We start from the raw sequence: 21224 nt of genomic DNA, 5'->3' as shown, positions 1-21224 counted from the left end.
TCCAACAAATAAAAAGGTACGTACATGAAGGACTAGCAAATGAAAATATCAGTTTAAATCTAGATTGATTCCACTAAAATCTGAGCTTCACCTTCGTATGTGATACGGCAATAACTTTGGCACCAACTAATTTTGCATACATCACATGTTCTTTTCATTTTGAAAAACAACAACTTCTTCGCTAGAAATGTTTTTGGTCTCTCACTAGTGCTTCTCTAATTGTCAAGTATCTTGGCATTGTGCTAATTACTTAAAAAAACTAGAAGACTACCAAGCTTAAATCTCCTTATGGATGTCTTTGCTCTGTCTGCTTACAACACAATACTTGTAAATATACTTCTACTAAAAGTAGCGGTAGAGTATTTTGACAATCTATTTTCTTCCTCGAATGCGAGCGACCCTACATTGGTCATAAAGGATGTACCTACATTGGTCACACCTGACATGAATGAGCATCTCACAAAAGAAATCTCAAAAGAGGAGGTCAAACGAGCTTTGTTCTCCCTGAATCCGGGAAAGGCTCCAGGACCGGATGGGATGACTGCTTTGTTCTTCCAAAATTTTTGGGAAACCATAAAAGGCGATCTCACTAAGATGGTGAAGAACTTCTTTAGCTCAGGAATTTTTGATGGCAAGCTAAATGAGACAAATATATGTTTAATCCCGAAAGGAGAACGACCTCGTGAAATGTCAAGATTTCGCCCTATTAGCTTGTGTAATGTGAGCTATAAGGTCATCTCAAAAATTCTGAGCTTACGTCTCAAGAAGTTTTTGCCGGAACTTATATCTGAGACCCAATCTGCCTTTGTGTCAGGAAGATTAATCACAGATAATATCCTCATTGCTCAAGAAAACTTCCATGCCCTCCGTTCTAATCAGGCCAACCGGAAAAAATTTATGGCAATAAAAACGGACATGAGTAAAGCTTATGATAGAGTGGAATGGAATTTCTTAAGAGCTTTGATGGAAAAAATGGGATTTGATCAAAAATGGGTGGGTTGGATAATGCAATGCATTACTTCCGTCTCCTACCGTATTTTGATCAATGGAGATCCCAAGGGACGAATTAGGCCAACACATGGGATTCGTCAGGGGGACCCAATCTCTCCATACCTATTTATACTTTGTACTGAGGCCTTAATTGCTCAAATTAGGAACGCAGAAAGAGAGGGAAAGATCCAGGGTTTACGTATTTCGAACGCAAGCCCACGTGTTTCCCACTTACTTTTTGCAGACGACAGTTTATTCTTCTGCAGAGCCGATCCTCAGCAATGCAAGGAAATTATCGATATAATCCGCTTTTATGGTGAGGCGTCTGGACAAGAAATTAACTTTTCCAAATCTTCTATCATGTTTGGAACCGAGGTCCCGTCCCATATACGTCAAGAGATCAAATCTATTGTTGGGATAGCACAAGAAGGAGGCATGGGTACATACTTGGGTCTCCCTGAGAAGATTCATGGGTCAAAGGCACAAGTCTTTGCATTCGTGAGGGATAGACTCCATAAGAAGGTAAACTTATGGACTTCGAAATTTCTATCCAAGGGAGGCAAGGAAATCCTGATCAAATCAGTGGCGCAAGCAATTCCGACATATGTAATGTCGTGTTTTCTCTTACCAAAAGCTATATGCTCAAAACTAACTAGCGCGATAGCCAATTTCTGGTGGAGCAATAAAACAGACAGTAAAGGACTACACTGGATATCGTGGAAGCAATTGTGTACTCAACTTTCGGAAGGTGGGCTAGGCTTTAGAACACTAGAAGAATTTAATCTTGCCCTTTTGGCAAAGCAACTATGGAGATTGCTGAGATATCCAGATTCCCTTCTTAGCCGAGTTCTAAAAGGGAGATACTTTCGATATTGTAGTCCATTAGAGATACAAGTATCAAATCGACCTTCGTATGGCTGGAGGAGCATGTTGGCAGCAAAGCAGGTTCTTTCGTACGGAATTCGTAAGACCATAAGCTCGGGTTTTAATACGTGTATCTGAACTGAACCATGGATCCCAGATACGCCAGCACGGCCACCCCAAAGTTTAACTAGTGAGAGAAATCCTTTGATTTGTGTTAACACCTTGATAGATTTCAACACAAAAAAGTGGAAAATTGAACGTCTTCGGGAACTCTTCCCCCCGAAAGAAATTACCCTTATTTTGGGGATTAAACCGAGCTTGAATGCCTCGAGGGACGACTATTCTTGGACTCTGACAAAGTCTGGAAATTATACCGTTAAATCTGGATACGAAGCCGTGAGAGCTATCTCTCGCCCTGCTTGCGACCTCCCTTCTCAGGGACCTAGTGTTACGACACTTAAGGCGCAAGCATGGAAGTTAAAAACATCACGGAAGCTTAAGCATTTCGTTTGGCAATGTGTGACTGGGTGCTTGGCAACATGTCAACGCCTGCATTATCGCCATATTGGTAGAGATAAAGATTGTCCTAGATGTGGAGCGGAGGAGGAAACTATAAACCATATGCTATTTGAATGCCCCCCAGCACGTCAAGTATGGGCTTTATCGACAATCCCTTCCCATCCTATGGTGTTCCCTTCATCTTCCCTATATAGCAACCTCGATTTTCTATATGGGCGTGGCAGAGACTCTGGTGCAACTGATCAAAACTAGTGAGTTGTAAGCTAGTGAGTTGTGGAATTAAAGAAAGAGGTTGGCGTTACATTTCTTTTTAGGCTTTGAATGGTGGGTGGGTACATGTTAAACAACATAGTTATGGTTAATGGAGTTAATGATTGTAAACACATTAATAGTGTGAATTTTACTTTTACAAAATTTGGCGTATTTAACTTTGATTATGCTATATTGTGTTGGCATTAAACTTTTCAAAAAATTACTATTAAAAAATATTACTATTTCTTGAATAACGAACACCATCTGACATACCTGGTCGGAAAGAGGAGGTAAATAAAATAGGGACTAAACTGAAATAAAACAAAAAGTAACGGGGCAAAATCATGATTTCTCCTAAAGTCTCAATTTGTTCACAGTCTCTCTCTTTTCTCTTTCTGGATATTTAATGTGTAAACAAATAGACAGTTCACTGGTACACACAAAAAAGGACTTGGGAAACGAGCAGAGTCAGTAAGAGAACAACAGTAGGGACAAAGAGAGAGGAAGAAGGTGATGTCTGAAGCTCCATTGGTTTAACTCTTCTTCTTCTTCTTCTTCTTCTTCTTGGGTTTAGCTTCTAAAAATCTTTCATTTTTTCTTTATTTCATCTAATTACTCCGATCTCTCTGTTCTTAAGCGCATTTACAGACCAAAAGAGGAAAGCTAAAGCCACAGTGCAGGTGAAGAACACCCCCAACACCACTTCTCTCTCTCTCTTCTTTATCTGTTTGAAATACTTAAAAAAAAATGGGTTTTTTTTAATCTGTTTCTTAGAAGATGTTCCTTTGATGGGTTCGAAAAAAACCTAAACTTTTCCTTATGTTTCTGGGGTTTTTATTTATTTATGCATTATTATATTGGAGAAAGGTTAAATCTTTGAGGGTTTTGGGTTATAATTGTTATGTTTACTCTCTTTTTTTTGGTGTTGTTCTTCAAGTTGAAGATTCAGCCAAAGAAATTAATATAGTTGTTGTTCTTTTCTAAAAGAAAGGGTTTTTAAAAGTTTTGATTTTTCTGATAAAAATGTTCTCGTTTTAGGTTTAAAATTGAAATTTTGTAAGTTGGTTAGTTTCTTTAAAGATCTGTTGTCTATTTTAGGGAAAGATTCACCTAATAAAACCAGAACCCACGTTAACTAAATGACATAAATTGAAATTTGGTATTTTCTTCCTCTTCAATAGATTCCAAATTTTTTGTAAAGAGAAAACAAAACTAAGATTGATGACTTGACAACTAAAAAAAGATTTTATGTGGAATATTAATTTGTACTTTCTTTGCTTGTAATTGGGTTTATCTCTGTCATTAGTTTGGATTACAATTTGATAAAACCTTTTCTTTTGACTGTGAACAGTTTCTTTCTTTTTTATGTTTGTCTCTTGTTGCCTTGGTTTGGTGGTAGTGGTAGTAGTTTCAAATGGAGTCTCTTTGAAGCTAATGTATTTGTATTGTTTAGTTTGTTAGGGTTTTTTGTTTTTATTGTACACTTGCTTAAGCTTTGTACTTCCGTTGAGTTTGTTGTATATGCTTATGATATTCTTATAATACTGGACTGGTGTTTTGTTGCTTCTTTCTTACACACACAGTTTCTCTTCATGTTCTTTTTGTCAGGTTCTTTCTTCAGAGTACCCAAAAGAAAAGGAAGTGTTTTTTAAAACTCTAATCCTAAGCAATGCAGACTCCAAAACCTAGGTGATAATCCCCTCACTCTTGTCCAAACCTTTCTATTTTTGTGTGTCTTTTAGAGTCTTTGATGTGCTCATTGGAGATTTTTAGTTGTAGTTTTTGAAGTTTTGATTTGTTTCAATGGTTCTTGGGAGTGTATTTTAGTGGCTTATTGATTCCTTCTTGGTTTGTTTGATTATGATAGGCCGGGATCGTTGGAGGTGCCTCAAAAGAAATCTCCTACAGCAACTCCTAAAACTGCTCGTAAGCTCAAAACTGCAGAGTCCGATCCTGTATCATCTCCCAACCCGAAAATCAGGACACCGAAAACTCAAAATCCAAAAGTAGTTGCTGATCGCCGCTCTCCAAGAACACCTGTAAATGAGGTACTACTAGCTTTCCACAATGCCTATTTGATTTGACTCATACTGGTTTTAGTTTTTCACGTTTCACAAGAACTAGTTTGTGTTGTCGAGATCCTCTACTAATTCTTGGTGCTGCTAAAACTCTTTAGGTGTTTGAAGTTTGTCTATGTATTGTTTCTTACAACAACTAATTAAACCTTGCAAGTTTTTGACTCTTTGCAATAACTGAAAGAGAAATGTACCATTTTTTGTTTGTTGTAAGTATTGTGGCTTGTTGCTTGATATATGTGATTTGTGAGGCATCCATTTCGTAATTGAGTTGTTTATATTCGTTGCTTCTGTATGCTTAGATTCAGAAGAAGCGGACAGGGAGAACAGCCGAAGTGGCATCTCAGATATCTCAGCTGCAAGAGGAGCTAAAGAGGGCAAAGGAACAGCTAAGTGCTTCAGAAGCGTTGAAGAAGGAAGCTCAAGATGAAGCAGAGGAGACAAAGCAGCACTTGATGGAGATCAATGCCTCTGAGGATTCCAGAATTGATGAGCTTCGTAAGCTCTCTCAAGAACGAGACAAAGCATGGCAGTCTGAACTCGAAGCAATGCAGAGACAGCATGCTATGGATTCCGCTGCTTTAGCTTCTAGTATGAACGAGGTCCAGAAACTGAAAGCGCAGCTGTCTGAATCTGAGTCTATTGAAAACTTGAGGATGGAACTTAACGAGACACTGTCTCTAGTTGAGGAACTCAGAGGTGAGCTGTTGGATGCAAAGGAAGGGGAGGCTCGGGCACATGAAATTGTGTCGGGAACTGAAAAGCAATTAGAGATAGCAAACCTGACGCTTGAGATGTTACGCTCAGATGGGATGAAGATGTCTGAAGCTTGTAATTCCCTTACAACCGAGATAGAGCAGTCTAAATCTGAGGTAAAGTCACTAGAGCAACTTGTGAGACAGCTTGAGGAAGATAATGAATCCCGAGGAAACACCAACGAGGACTCATCATCAGTGGAACAACTCAAAGAAGAGATAAATGCTGCAAAGCAAGAGATTAGCCAATTGAAATCTGCAGTAGAAGTAACTGAGAGAAGGTACCATGAAGAGTATATCCAGAGCACGTTGCAGATTAGAACTGCTTATGAACAAGTTGAGGTAGTAAAATCCGGATATGCAGAGAGAGAGGCAGAGTTGGGGGAAGAACTGAAGAGAACCAAAGCTGAAAGAGAGTCTTTGCATGAACGGTTGATGGATAAGGAAGCTAAGCTGAGGATACTCATCGATGAAAACGAGTTACTGAACTTGAAAATCAAAGAAAAAGATGAAGTAAACTTAAACTTGGAGAACAGCTTGAACCAGAAAGAGCCTGAGCACACGGACGAACTCAAGAAGCTAGAATCCGATGTGATGGAGTTGAGAGCGAATCTAATGGACAAGGAGATGGAGCTGCAGAGCGTAATGTCGCAGAATGAGAGTCTCAGGAGCGAAATGGAGACAATGCAGAGCGAGAAGAACAAGGTTATCAATGAGGCCTTAGAGAATCTCAGGAGTCTGACAGAGGAAGCAGATAAGAGCGGGAAGAGAGCGGAAAATGCAACAGAACAGCTAGGAGCAGCACAAGTCACCAACACAGAACTAGAAGCTGAGCTGAGGAGACTCAAGGTTCAGTGTGATCAATGGAGGAAAGCAGCTGAAGCCGCAGCTACTATGCTCTCTGGTGGTAACAACAACAATAACAGTAATGGGAAGTACGTGGAGAGAACAGGATCACTAGAGAGTCCTTTAAGGAGGAGGAACGTGAACATGTCGCCTTATATGGATGAAACGGATGATGAATTGTCATCACCAAAGAAGAAGAATGGGAGTATGCTGAAGAAAATTGGTGTTTTACTGAAGAAAAGTCAGAAGTAATCATTGAAGTTCAGAAACAAGAAACCACCATTGTCTCGTCTGTAATATTCGCTTGTTTTTTCGTAAGTTTCTATGTGTAGACATGTTTTTGTTGCTAAGAAAGTTGTATTGTGAACTACTTTTGCTTTTCTTTTCTATTGACGTAGCTGAAACTATCTGATCAACATTTATGAAGCTGAGCTCGGTTGTTTACAATACATATATATTGCTCCTAAAGTTGTTCCACATCTACTGCAATTGCTTGCTTTTTCCTCTAACCAGCTCCTATCTTTTTTGCCATTGCTCTTTCTACCTCCTCTCTTCTTGTTCTTCCCGTGATTGCTCATCTTGCTATTTGACTAGACTCGGAAATATTTAAGCTACTACATGAAAATGAAACTATACTGTATTACTCAAAAGAAGGTTTTAAAACTTGATATACAAGTTGATATTTTTACTTTATAAAATCCATAACAAACCAGACTGCAAGTACCAATCAAAACTATACATGACAGAGCACTTATCCATCTGTTCTTTACTTAAATAGCTTATGGTAAATTTAAATTATAACAAGTTGCAAGTGATTTGGCTTCATCACCGTACCTATATTATCCAAGTTGTTCCTCTGCACTGACTTTTGAATACATTTTGTTGGTAAGTTTTGGTGAAGCCGAGACACTCAGCCTTGAACTCCTTGAAAGAGGACTGACCTTTGCTTTAGACATGGTTCTACTAGCAGCTGATCCATTGGGAGTACGAGCTCCATGTTTTGCCAAGCCACTTACCATACCAGTACATGATCCCGTGGGTGTTCTTGCAATGTTACTCCTCGCCTGTTAACAACAAACATTCATATATACTTAATGGATTCCACATAGATATGGCTCAGAGATATTTCTCTTTAATGTTACTCTGAATTTGGGAACTTACTCCGTCAAAGTAGCCTATTTTGGGTGATGGCACACGGAGTCCTGTTGGTTTCATCATGGAAGCAGAAGGCACAGCACCGCCATTGACAAGTGAACCACGTTTCTCCGACTTAGGGTCGTTTTGGACAGCAGATACATCTTTAGAATTGTTAAAAGGCTTCAGAGTCCGTCTTGTATCATTAACTGCAGGGCTGCTTTCACCAGAGACTATTTTCTTGTTACCTTTAGCCATTTTATTAGGTGTTGAAGCTCGCGGTGATTCGAATGACCAGTCAACACTAGCACTAAGACGTGATACATTAAGCTTGGACTTGTATGTCTTACTGGCTGAGAGCGGTGACACTTTAGGCTGGCCTATAATTCTAGATCCAGCACTAGATGTTGGTCTATTTGCCAAAGAATGGGAGGCTATTCTTAAACTCTGATCTTTCTTCTGCTTTACTGAATTTAGAGCAGACTTGGTAGAAGCGATTGAGGAAACACTGAGACAGCTCTCAAGTGAAGAGCAAGAAGATGTCAAATCATTCTTGGAGGCAACTGAAGAACGTAAAGCAGATTTAAAGTGCACTACAGGTGTTGATACAACGGGTCTAGTTCTTCTTGAAATTGGAACTCTGGAAGCAAAAGGCTCTTTACCTGTAAAGATCACAGTAAGATGCAGAAGTAAAGAAAGAGATAGCTCTTAAAAGACATGTAAAGACATCTTTAAGAAAGAGTTATGACTAACCCCCAGATAATTTAGGATTCGTTTCTTGTTTGGCTTTGTTAGTATCTACCGAACCTCTGGTAGTTCTGCTGAGTCCAGTGGATGGCCTGGAAATGGATGTATTATGTTCTTTTGTAGCGATGGGCTGTAGACAATGTATCACTAACATTCATTAGTAAAGCTCAACATTTTCTATCTCTCTTACTTATCCTGTCAGATGCTTTAACAAAACAAGCACATATAGAGAGTCATAAACATATACCTGCTTTGTCGCCTTTACTAATCCTTGTGCCTTAATACTGGGCCTTTTACGAATAGAATTGGGTTTTATCTGAGAAAACAAACAAAACAAAGACATGGTTAATCAAAAGAGGGAGTGCAAGATCAAACCATAGCTTAAAGCTGTTTTTGGCACTTACCTTTTCCTCAGAGCCAGGGTCCTCTACTGTACTTGTAGCTACAAATTTCAAAAAGATGGTCAATTAGAGATTCAATAGATAACAGAAATTAACTATGTTCAAGCATATACAGTTTCAAACAACACTTCCTATAAGTTTATCTGTTTGATAAAAAAAAAAAAAAAAGAACCATGACTAAAAGCTCCATCTACACCAAAACAAATAGAATATAATCATAGCCAGAGATGCCAATGCTTTAAACCTTATATATCAGCTTAGAATTATAAAGCTAGTTCTAATTCTCTCTACCAAATAAAGAAAAACTCACTTTTTGGGCTAGGTGTTGTTGCCTCATTAGCTCCCAATTCTTTAGTCTTGTCAGGTGTTGCTGCATCAGACGTTATATCAGACATTTGGATTGAAGCTCTTACATCATCAAACAAACCAGTCTCCTCAACAGTGCAGTCACTTTTCAATGTAGATACGGACTCTGTTGATCTATGCAAATCATCTCGAATGGTTGGTAAATTCTTCCTCTCCATCATGCTACACAATTCATCCGGTTCCAAAACACCTAAAATTTCGACAACATCAACAACGTATCTTCAGCCAAAACTAAACAAAACACACACTAAACTGAATTAGAAACACAACAGCAACAAAAGAAGAAGACATGCCTGGATTGGTGAAAAAGGCTTTATCCCAAGCAAGACTTTTGCGTAGATGAGTCTTCATCATCTTATGAGGTTCCTTATCTTCTAAAGTAGTAGTAGTAGAAGACACCACAATCTCATCATTATCACAACAATCATGTGTATCTCCAAACAAACAAAGACCTCTGTCTTCCTTATCAGTATCTATAAATACATCATCATCAAGAACAAAAAAAAAAGAATCAGTACCAACAACATAACACAATCATGAACCAAACAACAAGAATTCAGAATTGATAAAAAATTTGAAATGCGATTGAGAGATCTAATGTATTATAGAAAATTACCTGAGAATTTATCGTAGGTGGATGGATCGAGGAGGGAAGAAGAGAAGAAAAGGAGGTTATCATCCTCGGTGGAGACATCAATGAGAGCAAGACCATCGATGTCTCCAAGCTCCTCGCTGCTCCAGTTCTCCTTGTTGTTATTGTTGTCTCCTCCTCCTCCCATAGAATGAAAGAAAGGAAAGCACCTTTACCAATCTCAAGGATTTAGCCCAAAAAAAAAAAGATGAAAGAATTTGAAACGAAGCAAATCGGCGGTTTTGTTATTTTGCTTATTTAATTACAATAATCATTGTTTTGTTTTGTCTTAATTCTTCTTCTTTAACCGAAGTGGGTTCTCAAGATAAACGTGATCCGTTGATTTCTGAATTTGTGACCGTTGGATACTTTTTTATTTTTCTTCTCGTAGAAAAGGATATCTAATTTGGTTTAACAGATAACTCCGTGTTTAAAAAAAAACACAACTGTAACCAACATGTAACAATAAGCATCTAATTACATTTAATCTAAAAATATATAAAATTAATCAAAATCAAAATTTTATTACAAAATTACAAAAAAAAAGTTAAATTCACAAATCAAAATTGGGAAAAATGTCATTTAAACCATGAACTTTCAAATTTTGGCCATTTAAACCATGAACTTTGTTGTAGGCCATTTAAAACATCAACTTTTGTTAACTAATTTTTTTAAACATGAAGTTTCGTTGACCAAGCCAAAAAATACATGACGTTAAATCCGATAATTGACCTACTAACAAACGTTACTATACCGTTAATCACTCTGTTAATAACAATACGACGTCGTTTTAATTGAAGTTTTAATTCGAAAAATGTCATTTAAACCATGAACTTTTAAATATAGGTCATTTAAACCATGAACTTGTAAATGTATGTCATTTAAACTATGAACTTTCAAATTTATGTCATTTAAACCACAATATATGAAAAATGTGATCAATCATTCAAACTCTAATGTAGTGTCCTAAAACAAAATGATTAATCATTCAAACTCTAGTGTAGTATCCTAATAAATGAAAAAGACTCAAGACAAGTACAAAAAAACACAAAATACATGACAAAAATTGAAAAGGAAGGATGAATTGATGCTCTTCTTTCTCTTTTTTCAGAATCGCATCATGAGGCAGAGCCGAAGAAAGAAGAGAGAAACTAAACTAGGGTTAAATGGTTTAACCGGTTAGGCTTATATACTTCTGCGGTTTCTAATAAACCAATCGATCCGATTACCGAACTGAACAAAAATCCGATTAGCCAAATCAATTGCGCCGAAAAGTTAGGCTTTTTTCCGGTTTGCTTCGATAACCAAAATTTTCAGGTTTTCTAGTTTTCATGGAACGCCCAAAGCAAGTTCATGGTTTATATGACATACAGTTCATGATTTAAATAGCCGATATTTAAAAGTTCATTGTTTAAATGGTCTATATTTAAAAGTTCATGATTTAAATCGAATTAAAACTTCCATTAAAACGACATCGTTTTGTTAGTAACAGAGTGATTAACGGCATAATAACGACTGTTAGTAGGTCAATTATTGGATTTAAGTCATGTCTTTTTTGATTTGGTCAACGAAACTTCATGTTTAAAAAAACTAATCAACAAAAGTTGATGTTTTAAATGATCTACAACAAAGTTCATGGTTTAAATGGCCAAAATTTGAAAGTTGATGGTTTAAATTACATTTTTCCCCATCAAAATTACATAATTACTACGTAGTGTGATCATTTTGCTGTAGAGCACTTTCTAGGCATCGAGGTTTTTGATATGAAGTATTCATTTTTTGTCATTTGCTGTGTTTGATTGGTTGAATACTTGAATCAGAAATCATTCTTTGGACATGTGTTGCAATTTTGAAACAATTTTATGCAATAATAATCCACAAACCAAATATAAAAATGATTTCTTTAACATATTCAGAACAAATTCATAGGAAACAAAAACAAAAGGTAAAAAAAACAATGAGATTGTCACAAGTTCTGCATATATAATATAGCAAAACTCTTACAGCTCACAAATAATGTACAGACGAAAGATAAAACCCTTTTTGGTGCCACTAGTCTGTTCCCGACATTGGAACCATCATATGCTGCTGAGCCTACATTATACCAAGAGTCATACATATTAGTACAGTGGTTTTTTTTTTATAGATTATGTAACATAAGTGATGTTTTACAAGTTTTCAGTTCTGTTTATGCCTATCGGTATGCACAACACTCAAGGGTTTCAAGGAGGTGATTCAGAAAGATGATCCATCAATTAAATGACTGGTCGGATTTGTGTTAGCTGAGAAATGACCACTCATCTGTAACGTTTTGGGATTCTGATTAAGCTATGGATACGGAGAAAATGAGAAGACAATAGGGATTTATGAAAAAAGTAATGAAGTGGGTATACACTAAGCAAGAAGAGAAAGATGTGTATCGCGCAATGAGTGTTTGAAAGAGAAGAGAGGAAACTTTACTTGAGAGTTCCCATAAGGACCTTGTGAGAAAGAGCCTTGGTTAGGAAGCTGCGAAAACTGACAAATGGTAAACAAACCCCGTGAATGTCAAGACTAACTCGGGTCATAACTAACGCGAAAGAGACAAGAAGCGCAGATAAATGAAAAGACATAAGGCATAATAAGTTTTGAGACATTTACCTGGCCATTTTGGCTTGATTGCCCATCTTTCTTTGCATTTGCATCCCCACCTTTTGCTGATCCCTTTGTATCACCCTATTGATCATTAACAAGGATAAGAGAAGCATCAATAATTTCATACACTAGTTGACTAAAAGATAAATATACAATAGATGATTCTCGAAAACTATCAGGTTTGTTGCAAGTATTAGGAATGAACAAGAAACAAAAGATGAGAAACCACTGACCTCCATCTGCGATTTTCCAGTTCAGGTAGTAGAAAAAGAAACAAGAAAAAGGAGAAAACAGAGTAAGTGAGTGAACTCCAAAAACTTCCAGCAGAACTAATTAACATCGTAATCAAAATTGTATCTTTTGTTCCTTGGTCTGGAAAAAGTTAGGTAATTGATTACATGGAAGCTGAATATGGAGACACCAGAACATACCTCTCTATATCTCATCAGGTAAAGCTTGAGGGGTTCAATGTATTCTTCAAATCCTAAAGTGGCCATTGCCCAAAGCAAATCATCTCCATTAATGGTCTTCCTTTTCTCTCTTTGACACTTATCACTCGCTCTGCTCATCAAAGTCATAAAAACAGCCATTGCATCATTACAAAAAGGATCTTTATAATACTAGAAACCTAACCTGAATGATCCAATATGCTACATCAAATCCAATCAATGTAAGGACTAAAAAGACCTTAACTTTCAATCAATCAACCAACCAAAGCTGCAGACATTAAGATAATCCAAAAATCTCAAACTACCAAAGTGGACTTGAATCACCATAAAGTTTTAAGACTTTTGAAACTGTGGCAGACACACAAATGTTCCCATGAAGCCTCTATAAACAGGTCCAGGAAATCAAAATGTTGACAAGGTTATAAAAAAAAAAAAAAAAAAAGAAGACATACTCGCTGGTGATGAAGCTGATAAACTCAGAGACACATTCCTGAACAATCTCCTTAGCATCTTTAGCGATTTTGCCATTAGCAGGAAGACCTCGTTTCATAATACGGCTGATGTTAGCAATAGGAAGAAACCTATCCTGCTCACGAACGTGTAAAGACCTCGGACTTTGATCTCCACCACTCTCATGGCTTCCACCGCCTCCGGGACTCTTGGCCTGCGACTCCGTCATCTCAAAACCAAAAAAAAAAAAAAAAACCTAACTTTCCCAACAACAAACAACATAACAGACAAAACCCATCAACATAAACACATCACAATTAGAAAAAACAGAAAATCGAAGATGAACCCATGAAATCAGAGAGAAGATATGATTTACCCAGAGATGAATTCGAAAAAAGGGCGGGAGTGAGAAAACAGAGAGGTGTCGTTGATTGGAGGAAGAGAGATTGGGGAGGGAGGGAAGGGAGGCAGCGAGGGAGAGAGGAGAGATTGATCGGACGCTTGAGAAAAGAAAGAGAGAGGAGAGACGTCTGCGATTTGAGAGATTAGGTTTTTCACTTTTAATGAGCTTTTTATCAGCACCGTTCGTTTTTTTTTTTTTTTAATTATTCTCTCTGGTTCTTATTCTACCAAATCCAGATGCGCCACGTGTTCTTCTTATCTTTTACCATTATTATGAAGGAGAGTACTTTAGTATTATTATTCATTCAACCCTTAATTTACTTCTAATCACTATAATTTGATTTTGATTTTTGGTACTTGCTACTCAATAGTAGGGAGTTTTATGATTTTAAAACCATAGAAGAAATCAATTAAACCAGCATTATTTTGAATTTTTTACCATTTGTAATTTTTCAATTAAAGAATACAAGAGAAAGGTATATCTCTAAGATACATTAACTTGTAAAAGTTTTTATCAATTACTTAAACTCATATAAATATAGTTGTGTTCTCAATAGTCAATACACCTCTCAAAGGTGTCAATAGAACCATTTCCACGAGAACGTAATAAAAAGTGATATGATCACAAAATGTGTTGAAATGTGAAAACATAATATAAATCACAATCCCAGATAATCTCACCGAGTTAGTCTAAAAAATAATAAAAGAAAAGAACAAAAAAAACTCGAAGCACACTTCTTGTAAGCTCGAGTCCAAAAGAAAAAGACTAATGTTGTTAAGCTCAAAACTAATTAAAAAAGTAAAAAAAAAAAAAAAAAAAAAAAGACCAGACAACGTGAAAGGTCAAAAAAAACACAAGCAAGTGGTGCATGCATCTGTACAAACAAAAGCCAAAATCTACTACTACCGAGCTGTTGGCTGCAATACAGATTCATCAATGGAGACATAATTCTGCGATCCAGCCAGGTCAAGCATTCCCATGTTGAGTGATGACGAATGCGCCGAGCTCCTAGAAAACTCGTCTGATACTCCACCTCTTGCGGCCAATGCTTCTTTCTCGATCCTAATCGCGTCTTGTATATCCTTTTGCACCTCGGACATCGAGGGTCTCATGTTCCCGTGAGGTTTCACACACAGCAATGCTTTCTCAGCGATCTTCCACATTGACTGGAGACTGTAATCGTCTTCTGCAAGAGCTGGATCGATGATCCCTCGGATGTCCCCGTTGTCTATATGCATCTTGGCCTACAGAAAAAAGGTACCAAAGGAATGATCTATATATATTACCCCAAAAAAAAAAGAGTAGCCACAGCTAAAAAAAAATGAACTAACCCATTGGACTATGTTCCGGCAGTTGACACCGAAGCTTTCATTTGATATGGCTTCTTGGCCGGACATAAGCTCAAGAAGAATGACTCCGAAGCTATATACATCACTCTTCTCTGTTAACTGCTGCGATATGTAGTACCTTTAATATCGAATTAAAACAAAAATATGTGAGTTCTTGACATTTAGGCTAGTTTTGATAAAGACATGTGAAGTAAGTTCTTGGCATTAGTTAAAGTCTAGCTTACTCGGGGTCAAGATATCCAACTGTGCCACGGACAATGCTAGAGACATGTGAGGTTCCATCAACTGCGAATTTTGACAATCCGAAATCTGAAACCTTTGCCCTCATGTGTTTATCGATGAGGATGTTACTCGTCTTGAGATCCCTGTGTATGATTGCTGGAACACACCCCGTGTGAAGATATTCGATCCCTACAAAAACAATCAAAAGCAGCAAAATGAAATATTGAAAGTGACCTCAGGATCAGAGTTCAAGAGCTCTTTCTGTTTTGTTTAGTATGATGCACGGACCTCGGGCTGCATCTTCAGCTATCTCCAGCCGTTTGATCCAGCTGATTCTTCGGTCACGGGGTACCACACCTGGAAAAGAATACGCTTGCTTAACAAAACATTAAATCAAAACGCTGCAATACACAATTCTTATCTTAACAAAATGTGTTACCATAAAGATGCTCCTTCAAAGTCCCATTGTGCATGAACTCATACACAAGCATGTTTTTCCCCTCTTCTTGGCAATAACCAAGAAACTGCACAAGGTTCCGGTGATGTATCCTTGAGAGTAATGTAACCTGAACAAACCATAATCACTTGGGTTACCTCCTAAAAAGAAAAGAAAAAAAAACACAAAACAAAGACTCATACTTGGGGCGCCTATGAATATGGGTTAATATTAAAGCATATTTACCTCGTTTGCAAACTCTCTCTTTCCCTGATATGAATTATTTGCAAGAACTTTAACAGCAATCTCTTTACCCTCTCTTGTTTTCCCATAGTATACGATTCCAAAACCTCCGGACCCAATTCTCTTCTCGAATTTTTTGGTGGCTTCCTCAATCTCATGAAGTGTGAAGCAATGTGCAGCGTCTCCATGAGCTTCACTCAAGGTAGATGACACTCTTTGAATTGGCAAGGGACGATTCGTTAACTCCGCTAAAATTAACCCAAGAAAAAAAAAAAGGTAAGCACATTCATCCAAACACTAGAATCAAGATACACTATGAAACCGGTATACTAGCAGAAAAACATACCTGAAGTTTTCCTCATCTTGTTATTCTTCTTGCTTTTGCACATAAAGATGCAAGAAATGATGGTTGCGATTAGCAGAACAGCAGCACCAACTGATGCACCGATGATAACACCGAGCTTCTTCCCTTCATCTCCACTTTTTTCAAGATTAAGGTTTCCAGAAAAGCTGAAAACCACAAAAAAAAAAAAAAAAAAAAAAGTAAGAATGCATGAGTGTTATTGAACACGTTTAAGACACTCTAGCTAGGAACTATTCAAGCAAAAGCACTTTAAATCCGTAGTTGGATAGGACAAAATACTTACTTTGAGATCACATCTTTGGTAAGGTCTGATGGTATTGTTCCTGATAACAAATTGTTTTGCAGGTACCTGGAAATCATAAAGCAGGTCAGGTGCATAAGAATGTAGATTATAAAATCATTCCCACCACAAGAAATAATATATCAATATATTAATCCTGTTTAAAAAGCTTACAGTTCCTTCAGGTTTGGGAGTTTGGCCGACGAGGAAGGGATCTTTCCGGTTAGTCGGTTGTTCTCAAAGTGTCTGCAAATAGTTCATTATATATTTATAGTTATATGAAGGCAAGAAAAGAAACTTAAACTCCAAAGAAAGTGACTTTACATAATCTCCAGGTTTGGGCACCGAGAGAAATCCGGTATTGGACCGGTAAAAGAATTCCCATCAAGCCATCTACCATTGACGAAAGTTGCAATGTCAATAACAAGAACATCAGTTGTATACTCCTAAATTAAAAAGTCTAAAAGAATAAGCAACTTACAACTCAACCAATCCAGTCAATTTCACCAGGTCAGAAGGTATATTTCCCGTCAAGTTCATATTCGACAGCTTGCTGCAGTTATAAGAGGCATGACATATAAGCACATACACAAACAACCGATAGCAAATAAAGCTACTAAGATAGACTTGCTTACACAGCAACAACCCTTGGTTGTGGATCCGAATTGCATTCCACCCACGACCATGGTGAGGGTGAACATGGGTCTCCGCCTTCTTGAGCCCACTCAGTGGAAGAATAGAGAGATGCCACATTAGCCATAATAGTTGCTGCAACACAAGCAATCATCTTAGAATCAAATGTGAAGAAGACACAAACACTAAGAGGAAGGGCTAGTTGTTGTGCTCACCGTCTACTGAACCATCGCTTTTCCGCAGATACTTGCTGATCTCCATGGCATTCAGAAGGGGTCCCCTAGAAGAATCAGCCGTTTTGGCAAATCTGAAGTTGAGCACATATGGAAGGGTTATGTTAGGATAGCCAGGTTCATAAACACGATGTGGTCCCAGCGCATTTTCCTTGATGTTAACAATGGATTTGCTAATGTCAGGCTGATTAGGTAGAACTAATCTGAACTTCCTTGACTCGTCGTCAGCCAAATCCTCGATTTCAGAAAAGTATGTAAATGCCCAACCAGAACCAGGGAAGCCCTCCAGATTAATTCTGTAAGTTAAGGACCCGTTTGTTCCAACCACAGCCGTCTGCATAACCTTCTGAGGCGGTTTCTCATGGACACTGCTTTCAATAGGCAATGTAGTCGACACTCGTACAGTCCCAGCAGCAACATCCACAAGATAATTAGGCTTCTTTAACAAATCAGATTCCCATATTCTATCATACGGATCATCCGGGTACCTGCAATACCAACAACTTAGTGTTTTCGTAACTCATCCTGATAAAATCACAACGTTGTTGACACAACTAACAGAACATGAACTCTATATACTGACCTCACAGAAGCTTCACTTTCAGCACCAAAATTAATCCGAGCTGCAACACTCAGGTAAAACCGGTCTTCAAAGTTGGTGCTATACATTGGACCATTCAACTGCCTAAGCTCAAGGGTAGATATAAACGGCTTCCCAGTAGTGGCATTGGACAAACAAACGCTGACACTAGGAGTAGAAGCCAGAAACACCAGTTCTGCTGTCTCGATTGTATAGGTTTCAGAGATAGCAATGGTCGCCCAATGAGTCGCCCCTAGGGAGATATCGAATTTGGGATACACATTGCTGCTGTTGTCGAAATCACCATACAAGAAAGTAGCTCTAAGGAGATAACGATTCCTACTAGTGACATTGAGTGTGTAGCAATACTTTCTTGAATCAGCAGGGAAATGCCTCAAAGTCGTGTACTGAGCTCTTGTTTCGTTAAGGGACGATATCTTAGCGGTTTCCCCGTATATAAGATGATTATCAGGTGACCATTTAAGTCCAAGCTCATCAGTAAATGGCTCTGCACCTCCACAATCCAAGCTTACAAAACCTGCCCTTACCCCAAAAACAAAAAATTTGATTTTTGTTATAGAATTCAATTCAAATACCACAAAGACTCAACCTTTTTTGCCTACTACAGTCCAACTAAACACACAAATCTCAAAACAGCAGAGCTCTTGAGATTTGTTAACAAAAGGCGAAACTTTTCAAAACCCTTGTTACTATCACATAAAACTAGAATCCTAATTCAAGAAAGGAAACAACCAACAAAAAAAAGTACCGAGAAACAGTGAATTTACCTGGAGCTTGTGCTGATGAAGTATGGAAAAGACAAGTAGAAACCAGTAGACACAACAAAAGCAGCGAGATTCTCACCATCTCCTACTCAGAGACCCAACACTTGGTAACAGTTTCAACACATAAATGGCGTTACAAAATAAAAGAACCAAAAGAAAAAAAAAAAAGAAAAAAAGCAAAATGTGATCCCAGAAAGAAAGAAAAAAAAGAAATGAAAATTCCCAGAAACAGAGTAGTCGAACCTAAAACATAATTACTTTCTCCAACAGAGAGATTTAAGGAGAGAAAATGGTTTTAACCACAAAACCAGAAACCCAAAAAAAAGTTATAAAATTTAGGGGAACGTGAGAGAGAAATGAGTGTGTTTCTTCCTCGTTAAGTGTTTGCTTTTTTGCCTGATGTGAGAGAAGAGAGAAGAGAGCAGAGAGAAGAGCTTCCCAAAGCCAGTGGAGGTAAGTGGTAAAGTTGCAATTGTTGGGTCCATATATTATTAAACAAGTCCTAGACTCTACTACTTACATCTAAACCGTTCGTATGGCTTTTCACGTTTAATTTAATGGTCCAGATCATTTGTGGTCCACCTTTAGCGTTGTCGTAGTGGATTCTCACACCCCCGCAGTCTCCAGCTAAACGGTGCCATTTTAGTTAATAATGATATTTTCAGGTTTAAATTCAATGACATTCTCTTCTGTTTCTTGAGAATATTTAATTATTTATTGTTACATCCGCATGTTTATCTTTTATGAAAAATTAATATAATTTTTAAAGTGACTGAAAGTGTTTATTGAAACCATGATTTTGAAAATTTTTATGATATTTAGAAAATTTAATAGATTTTAGAGAAATCAATATGATTTATTGTAAAATTCTTTTAAATCTCATTTAAAATCATGAGATTTGGATTTCAGTATTTTAAATTAAACAAAACCTCTCAAATTCTCCAGAATTCCTAAAATGTCATTAAAATCTAAATCTATAAACTATTTTGTATAACAATAGATTTTTAAGTAAAATTTTAAATCATCAATTCAATAATAATAGATTTTAATTGATTTTTTAAAATTCAAGTTTGAATAACATTTGTAAATTTAACACAAATCATTTAAAATATTAAGTTAAACGAAAAAAAGTTATCTTATTGTTATTGTTATTGAAAAGAAAAATACTTAAAAAATAATGAAATCAAGGAGGAAATTTGAAAATTGATGATCACGATAACGTTCTTAAATGATCTAGTTCTAAGATATTAGTATATGCTAAACATAAATCTGGTAATATCTTAACTATATTCGAGATTCTGTTTTTCATCCCTAAATTATTATATTCGAGATTCAGTTCAGTGTTATTCGGATATATACCTTACTTGGTTTTATTTTGCCAATAGAACAGATAAATATTTATTAATATTTTATTTATTTTTTAACATCAATGTTATATTTACATTTAGGCAATAACGTGTACCCTATGAAACAAACATAATGAATCCAACGAAAAAAAGGAAGTTCCAACTCATTAAATGTCACATAAATATATACCCGGGGAAAAAAATCGTTAAATAAATAAATCGAGTTGTACACATGTGACAGAATTCCCAAAATAAATCCCCCAACGTACGCTATGTCTATGTTTTTAGTGTGCATCTACACATGTTACTATTTGTTGATATGTTGAATATAATTAGAGTAAGATACTTGTAATTTGTTGTCAAGAAGAAAAAAACGTTAGCGATATTGTACCCAAAAAAGAAAGAGTACATCTTATCATAATTATAGTGGGAAATTGGTAATTCAAATTGCGTTAACAAAATAAATTGGAGGATAAAAGTTGTAAAAAGATTAGCTTTAACCTTTAAATAAGATAACTCTATGTTTCAAGTTGCATGGATATAGTCTAGCCAGAGTTGTTAAATTTATATATATAGAGTTATTAAAGGTTTAGAGATAAGATCAAAAAAATTAAGATCAAGAGTTCCGCTAAATATCATTTTCAAATGTTTAATGACAAACAGTTTGATTGATCCGATAGTGTTAGTGAAAATTTATTGGTACACATATTTTCTTCGGTCTCCACAACATTTCTGTTCATCCTAATTTATTAGTAATTAGTGTTTTAATAACCAAAGCTTAAATTGTACTATGGCAAAGATAAGAAACGGTCAAAACGTTGAGAAGAAAACATTATCGGGTTTTGGGAGAGTAGACAAAAACTAGAGATCTGAGTGTTGTTTTACTGTTTTATCGTCTTCCTAAAAACATCTATGGCATCGGCTAATGAGCTTTTGAATCAATCTCTTCTATTGCTTTATTAAAATGGATTATTCTTCTTCTTTGCCTTTTCCAATATCATCTTCTTTTTTGTTTAGTTTCGTATCCTAGTTATCATCAATATGCTTATTTTATTTTATTTTCCTTAAAGTTTATTGTATTTTCTCCTTTGGATCTGTATTAATATGTATATTTTGTCACGAGACAAAACAATATGACAAGAGTCTTCTCTAGTCTTCTTTACAGCGTGATCGAACATTACATTCCTACCAATTACACCTTTTCTTCACATAGATATATATATAATATATATATATA

The 21224-nt window shown here is 36.6% G+C and overlaps 4 protein-coding genes across 18 annotated transcripts; 1 reads left to right on the top strand and 3 right to left on the bottom strand.

Moving 5' to 3' along the window:
- Nucleotides 1–2824: 2824 nt before the first annotated feature.
- LOC104782130 (interactor of constitutive active ROPs 2, chloroplastic-like) lies at nucleotides 2825–6769 on the top strand. 4 transcript variants are annotated; one of them, XM_010506969.3, is made up of 5 exons: nucleotides 2825–3135; nucleotides 3274–3305; nucleotides 4234–4314; nucleotides 4493–4673; nucleotides 5003–6769. In XM_010506969.3, the coding sequence occupies exons 3-5, from the start codon at nucleotides 4295–4297 to the stop codon at nucleotides 6551–6553; spliced, it is 1752 nt and encodes a 583-aa protein (XP_010505271.1). In that variant the 5' UTR covers nucleotides 2825–3135; nucleotides 3274–3305; nucleotides 4234–4294; the 3' UTR covers nucleotides 6554–6769. The 4 variants fall into 4 exon arrangements, with proteins under 4 accessions (XP_010505271.1, XP_010505269.1, XP_010505270.1 ...); XM_010506967.3 differs by having other exon boundaries at nucleotides 2982–3156; nucleotides 3263–3305; XM_010506968.3 differs by having other exon boundaries at nucleotides 3034–3135; nucleotides 3263–3305.
- On the bottom strand, nucleotides 6568–9833 carry LOC104782128 (uncharacterized). Its single transcript, XM_010506965.3, has 9 exons — nucleotides 9566–9833; nucleotides 9243–9422; nucleotides 8894–9139; nucleotides 8587–8624; nucleotides 8430–8498; nucleotides 8189–8312; nucleotides 7463–8097; nucleotides 7136–7365; nucleotides 6568–6915 (listed from the first exon to the last, which is right to left on the bottom strand). The coding sequence occupies exons 1-8, from the start codon at nucleotides 9726–9728 to the stop codon at nucleotides 7141–7143; spliced, it is 1680 nt and encodes a 559-aa protein (XP_010505267.1). The 5' UTR covers nucleotides 9729–9833; the 3' UTR covers nucleotides 6568–6915; nucleotides 7136–7140.
- Nucleotides 9834–11467: 1634 nt separating this feature from the next.
- On the bottom strand, nucleotides 11468–13687 carry LOC104782127 (nuclear transcription factor Y subunit B-8). 11 transcript variants are annotated; one of them, XM_087511636.1, is made up of 7 exons: nucleotides 13490–13654; nucleotides 13116–13342; nucleotides 12646–12775; nucleotides 12448–12453; nucleotides 12221–12295; nucleotides 12041–12097; nucleotides 11468–11674 (listed from the first exon to the last, which is right to left on the bottom strand). In XM_087511636.1, the coding sequence occupies exons 2-7, from the start codon at nucleotides 13340–13342 to the stop codon at nucleotides 11633–11635; spliced, it is 537 nt and encodes a 178-aa protein (XP_087367762.1). In that variant the 5' UTR covers nucleotides 13490–13654; the 3' UTR covers nucleotides 11468–11632. The 11 variants fall into 11 exon arrangements, 10 of the variants coding, with proteins under 10 accessions (XP_087367762.1, XP_087367755.1, XP_087367758.1 ...); XM_087511629.1 differs by lacking the exon at nucleotides 12448–12453 and having other exon boundaries at nucleotides 11468–11881; nucleotides 13490–13687; XM_087511632.1 differs by lacking the exon at nucleotides 12448–12453 and having other exon boundaries at nucleotides 13490–13687.
- A 447-nt stretch (nucleotides 13688–14134) lies between these two features.
- Nucleotides 14135–19103, bottom strand: LOC104782126 (putative LRR receptor-like serine/threonine-protein kinase At1g67720). 2 transcript variants are annotated; one of them, XM_087510937.1, is made up of 15 exons: nucleotides 18645–19103; nucleotides 17860–18399; nucleotides 17259–17764; nucleotides 17046–17178; nucleotides 16892–16963; nucleotides 16735–16803; nucleotides 16585–16656; nucleotides 16414–16479; nucleotides 16113–16276; nucleotides 15770–16014; nucleotides 15527–15653; nucleotides 15376–15444; nucleotides 15090–15276; nucleotides 14848–14983; nucleotides 14135–14760 (listed from the first exon to the last, which is right to left on the bottom strand). In XM_087510937.1, exons 2-15 carry the CDS (start codon nucleotides 17943–17945, stop codon nucleotides 14419–14421), a joined length of 2274 nt encoding a protein of 757 aa, XP_087367063.1. In that variant the 5' UTR covers nucleotides 17946–18399; nucleotides 18645–19103; the 3' UTR covers nucleotides 14135–14418. The 2 variants fall into 2 exon arrangements, with proteins under 2 accessions (XP_087367063.1, XP_087367062.1); XM_087510936.1 differs by having other exon boundaries at nucleotides 17860–18394.
- Nucleotides 19104–21224: the final 2121 nt, after the last annotated feature.

This window comes from Camelina sativa, chromosome 4 (assembly GCF_030686135.1).
Source record: "Camelina sativa cultivar CO46 ecotype springtype chromosome 4, ASM3068613v1".
Lineage (NCBI taxonomy): Eukaryota > Viridiplantae > Streptophyta > Magnoliopsida > Brassicales > Brassicaceae > Camelina > Camelina sativa.
Note: the sequence above shows the minus strand (reverse complement) of the source record. Positions and strands in the feature narration are given on the sequence as shown.

Bases quoted from the DNA above. Each gene is read 5' to 3' on its own strand.
- LOC104782130 (XM_010506969.3), top strand. From the start codon at position 4,295: ATGCAGACTCCAAAACCTAG. The intron at 4,315-4,492 runs GTGATAATCCCC...TGATTATGATAG, and splicing joins ATGCAGACTCCAAAACCTAG to GCCGGGATCGTTGGAGGTGC. The intron at 4,674-5,002 runs GTACTACTAGCT...CTGTATGCTTAG, and splicing joins CAAGAACACCTGTAAATGAG to ATTCAGAAGAAGCGGACAGG.
- LOC104782128 (XM_010506965.3), bottom strand. From the start codon at position 9,728: ATGGGAGGAGGAGGAGACAACAATAACAACAAGGAGAACTGGAGCAGC. The intron at 8,313-8,429 runs GTATATGTTTAT...CATTGTCTACAG, and splicing joins TAGTAAAGGCGACAAAGCAG to CCCATCGCTACAAAAGAACA. The intron at 8,098-8,188 runs GTTAGTCATAAC...TGATCTTTACAG, and splicing joins GAATCCTAAATTATCTGGGG to GTAAAGAGCCTTTTGCTTCC.
- LOC104782127 (XM_087511629.1), bottom strand. From the start codon at position 13,342: ATGACGGAGTCGCAGGCCAAGAGTCCCGGAGGCGGTGGAAGCCATGAG. The intron at 12,296-12,645 runs GTATGTTCTGGT...AATGATCAATAG, and splicing joins ACCTGATGAGATATAGAGAG to GGTGATACAAAGGGATCAGC. The intron at 12,098-12,220 runs GTAAATGTCTCA...ACCATTTGTCAG, and splicing joins AATCAAGCCAAAATGGCCAG to TTTTCGCAGCTTCCTAACCA.
- LOC104782126 (XM_087510936.1), bottom strand. From the start codon at position 18,723: ATGGTGAGAATCTCGCTGCTTTTGTTGTGTCTACTGGTTTCTACTTGT. The intron at 16,480-16,584 runs GTAAGCTTTTTA...TATGATTTCCAG, and splicing joins CTCCCAAACCTGAAGGAACT to GTACCTGCAAAACAATTTGT. The intron at 15,654-15,769 runs GTAAATATGCTT...TGGTTTGTTCAG, and splicing joins AGAGAGAGTTTGCAAACGAG to GTTACATTACTCTCAAGGAT.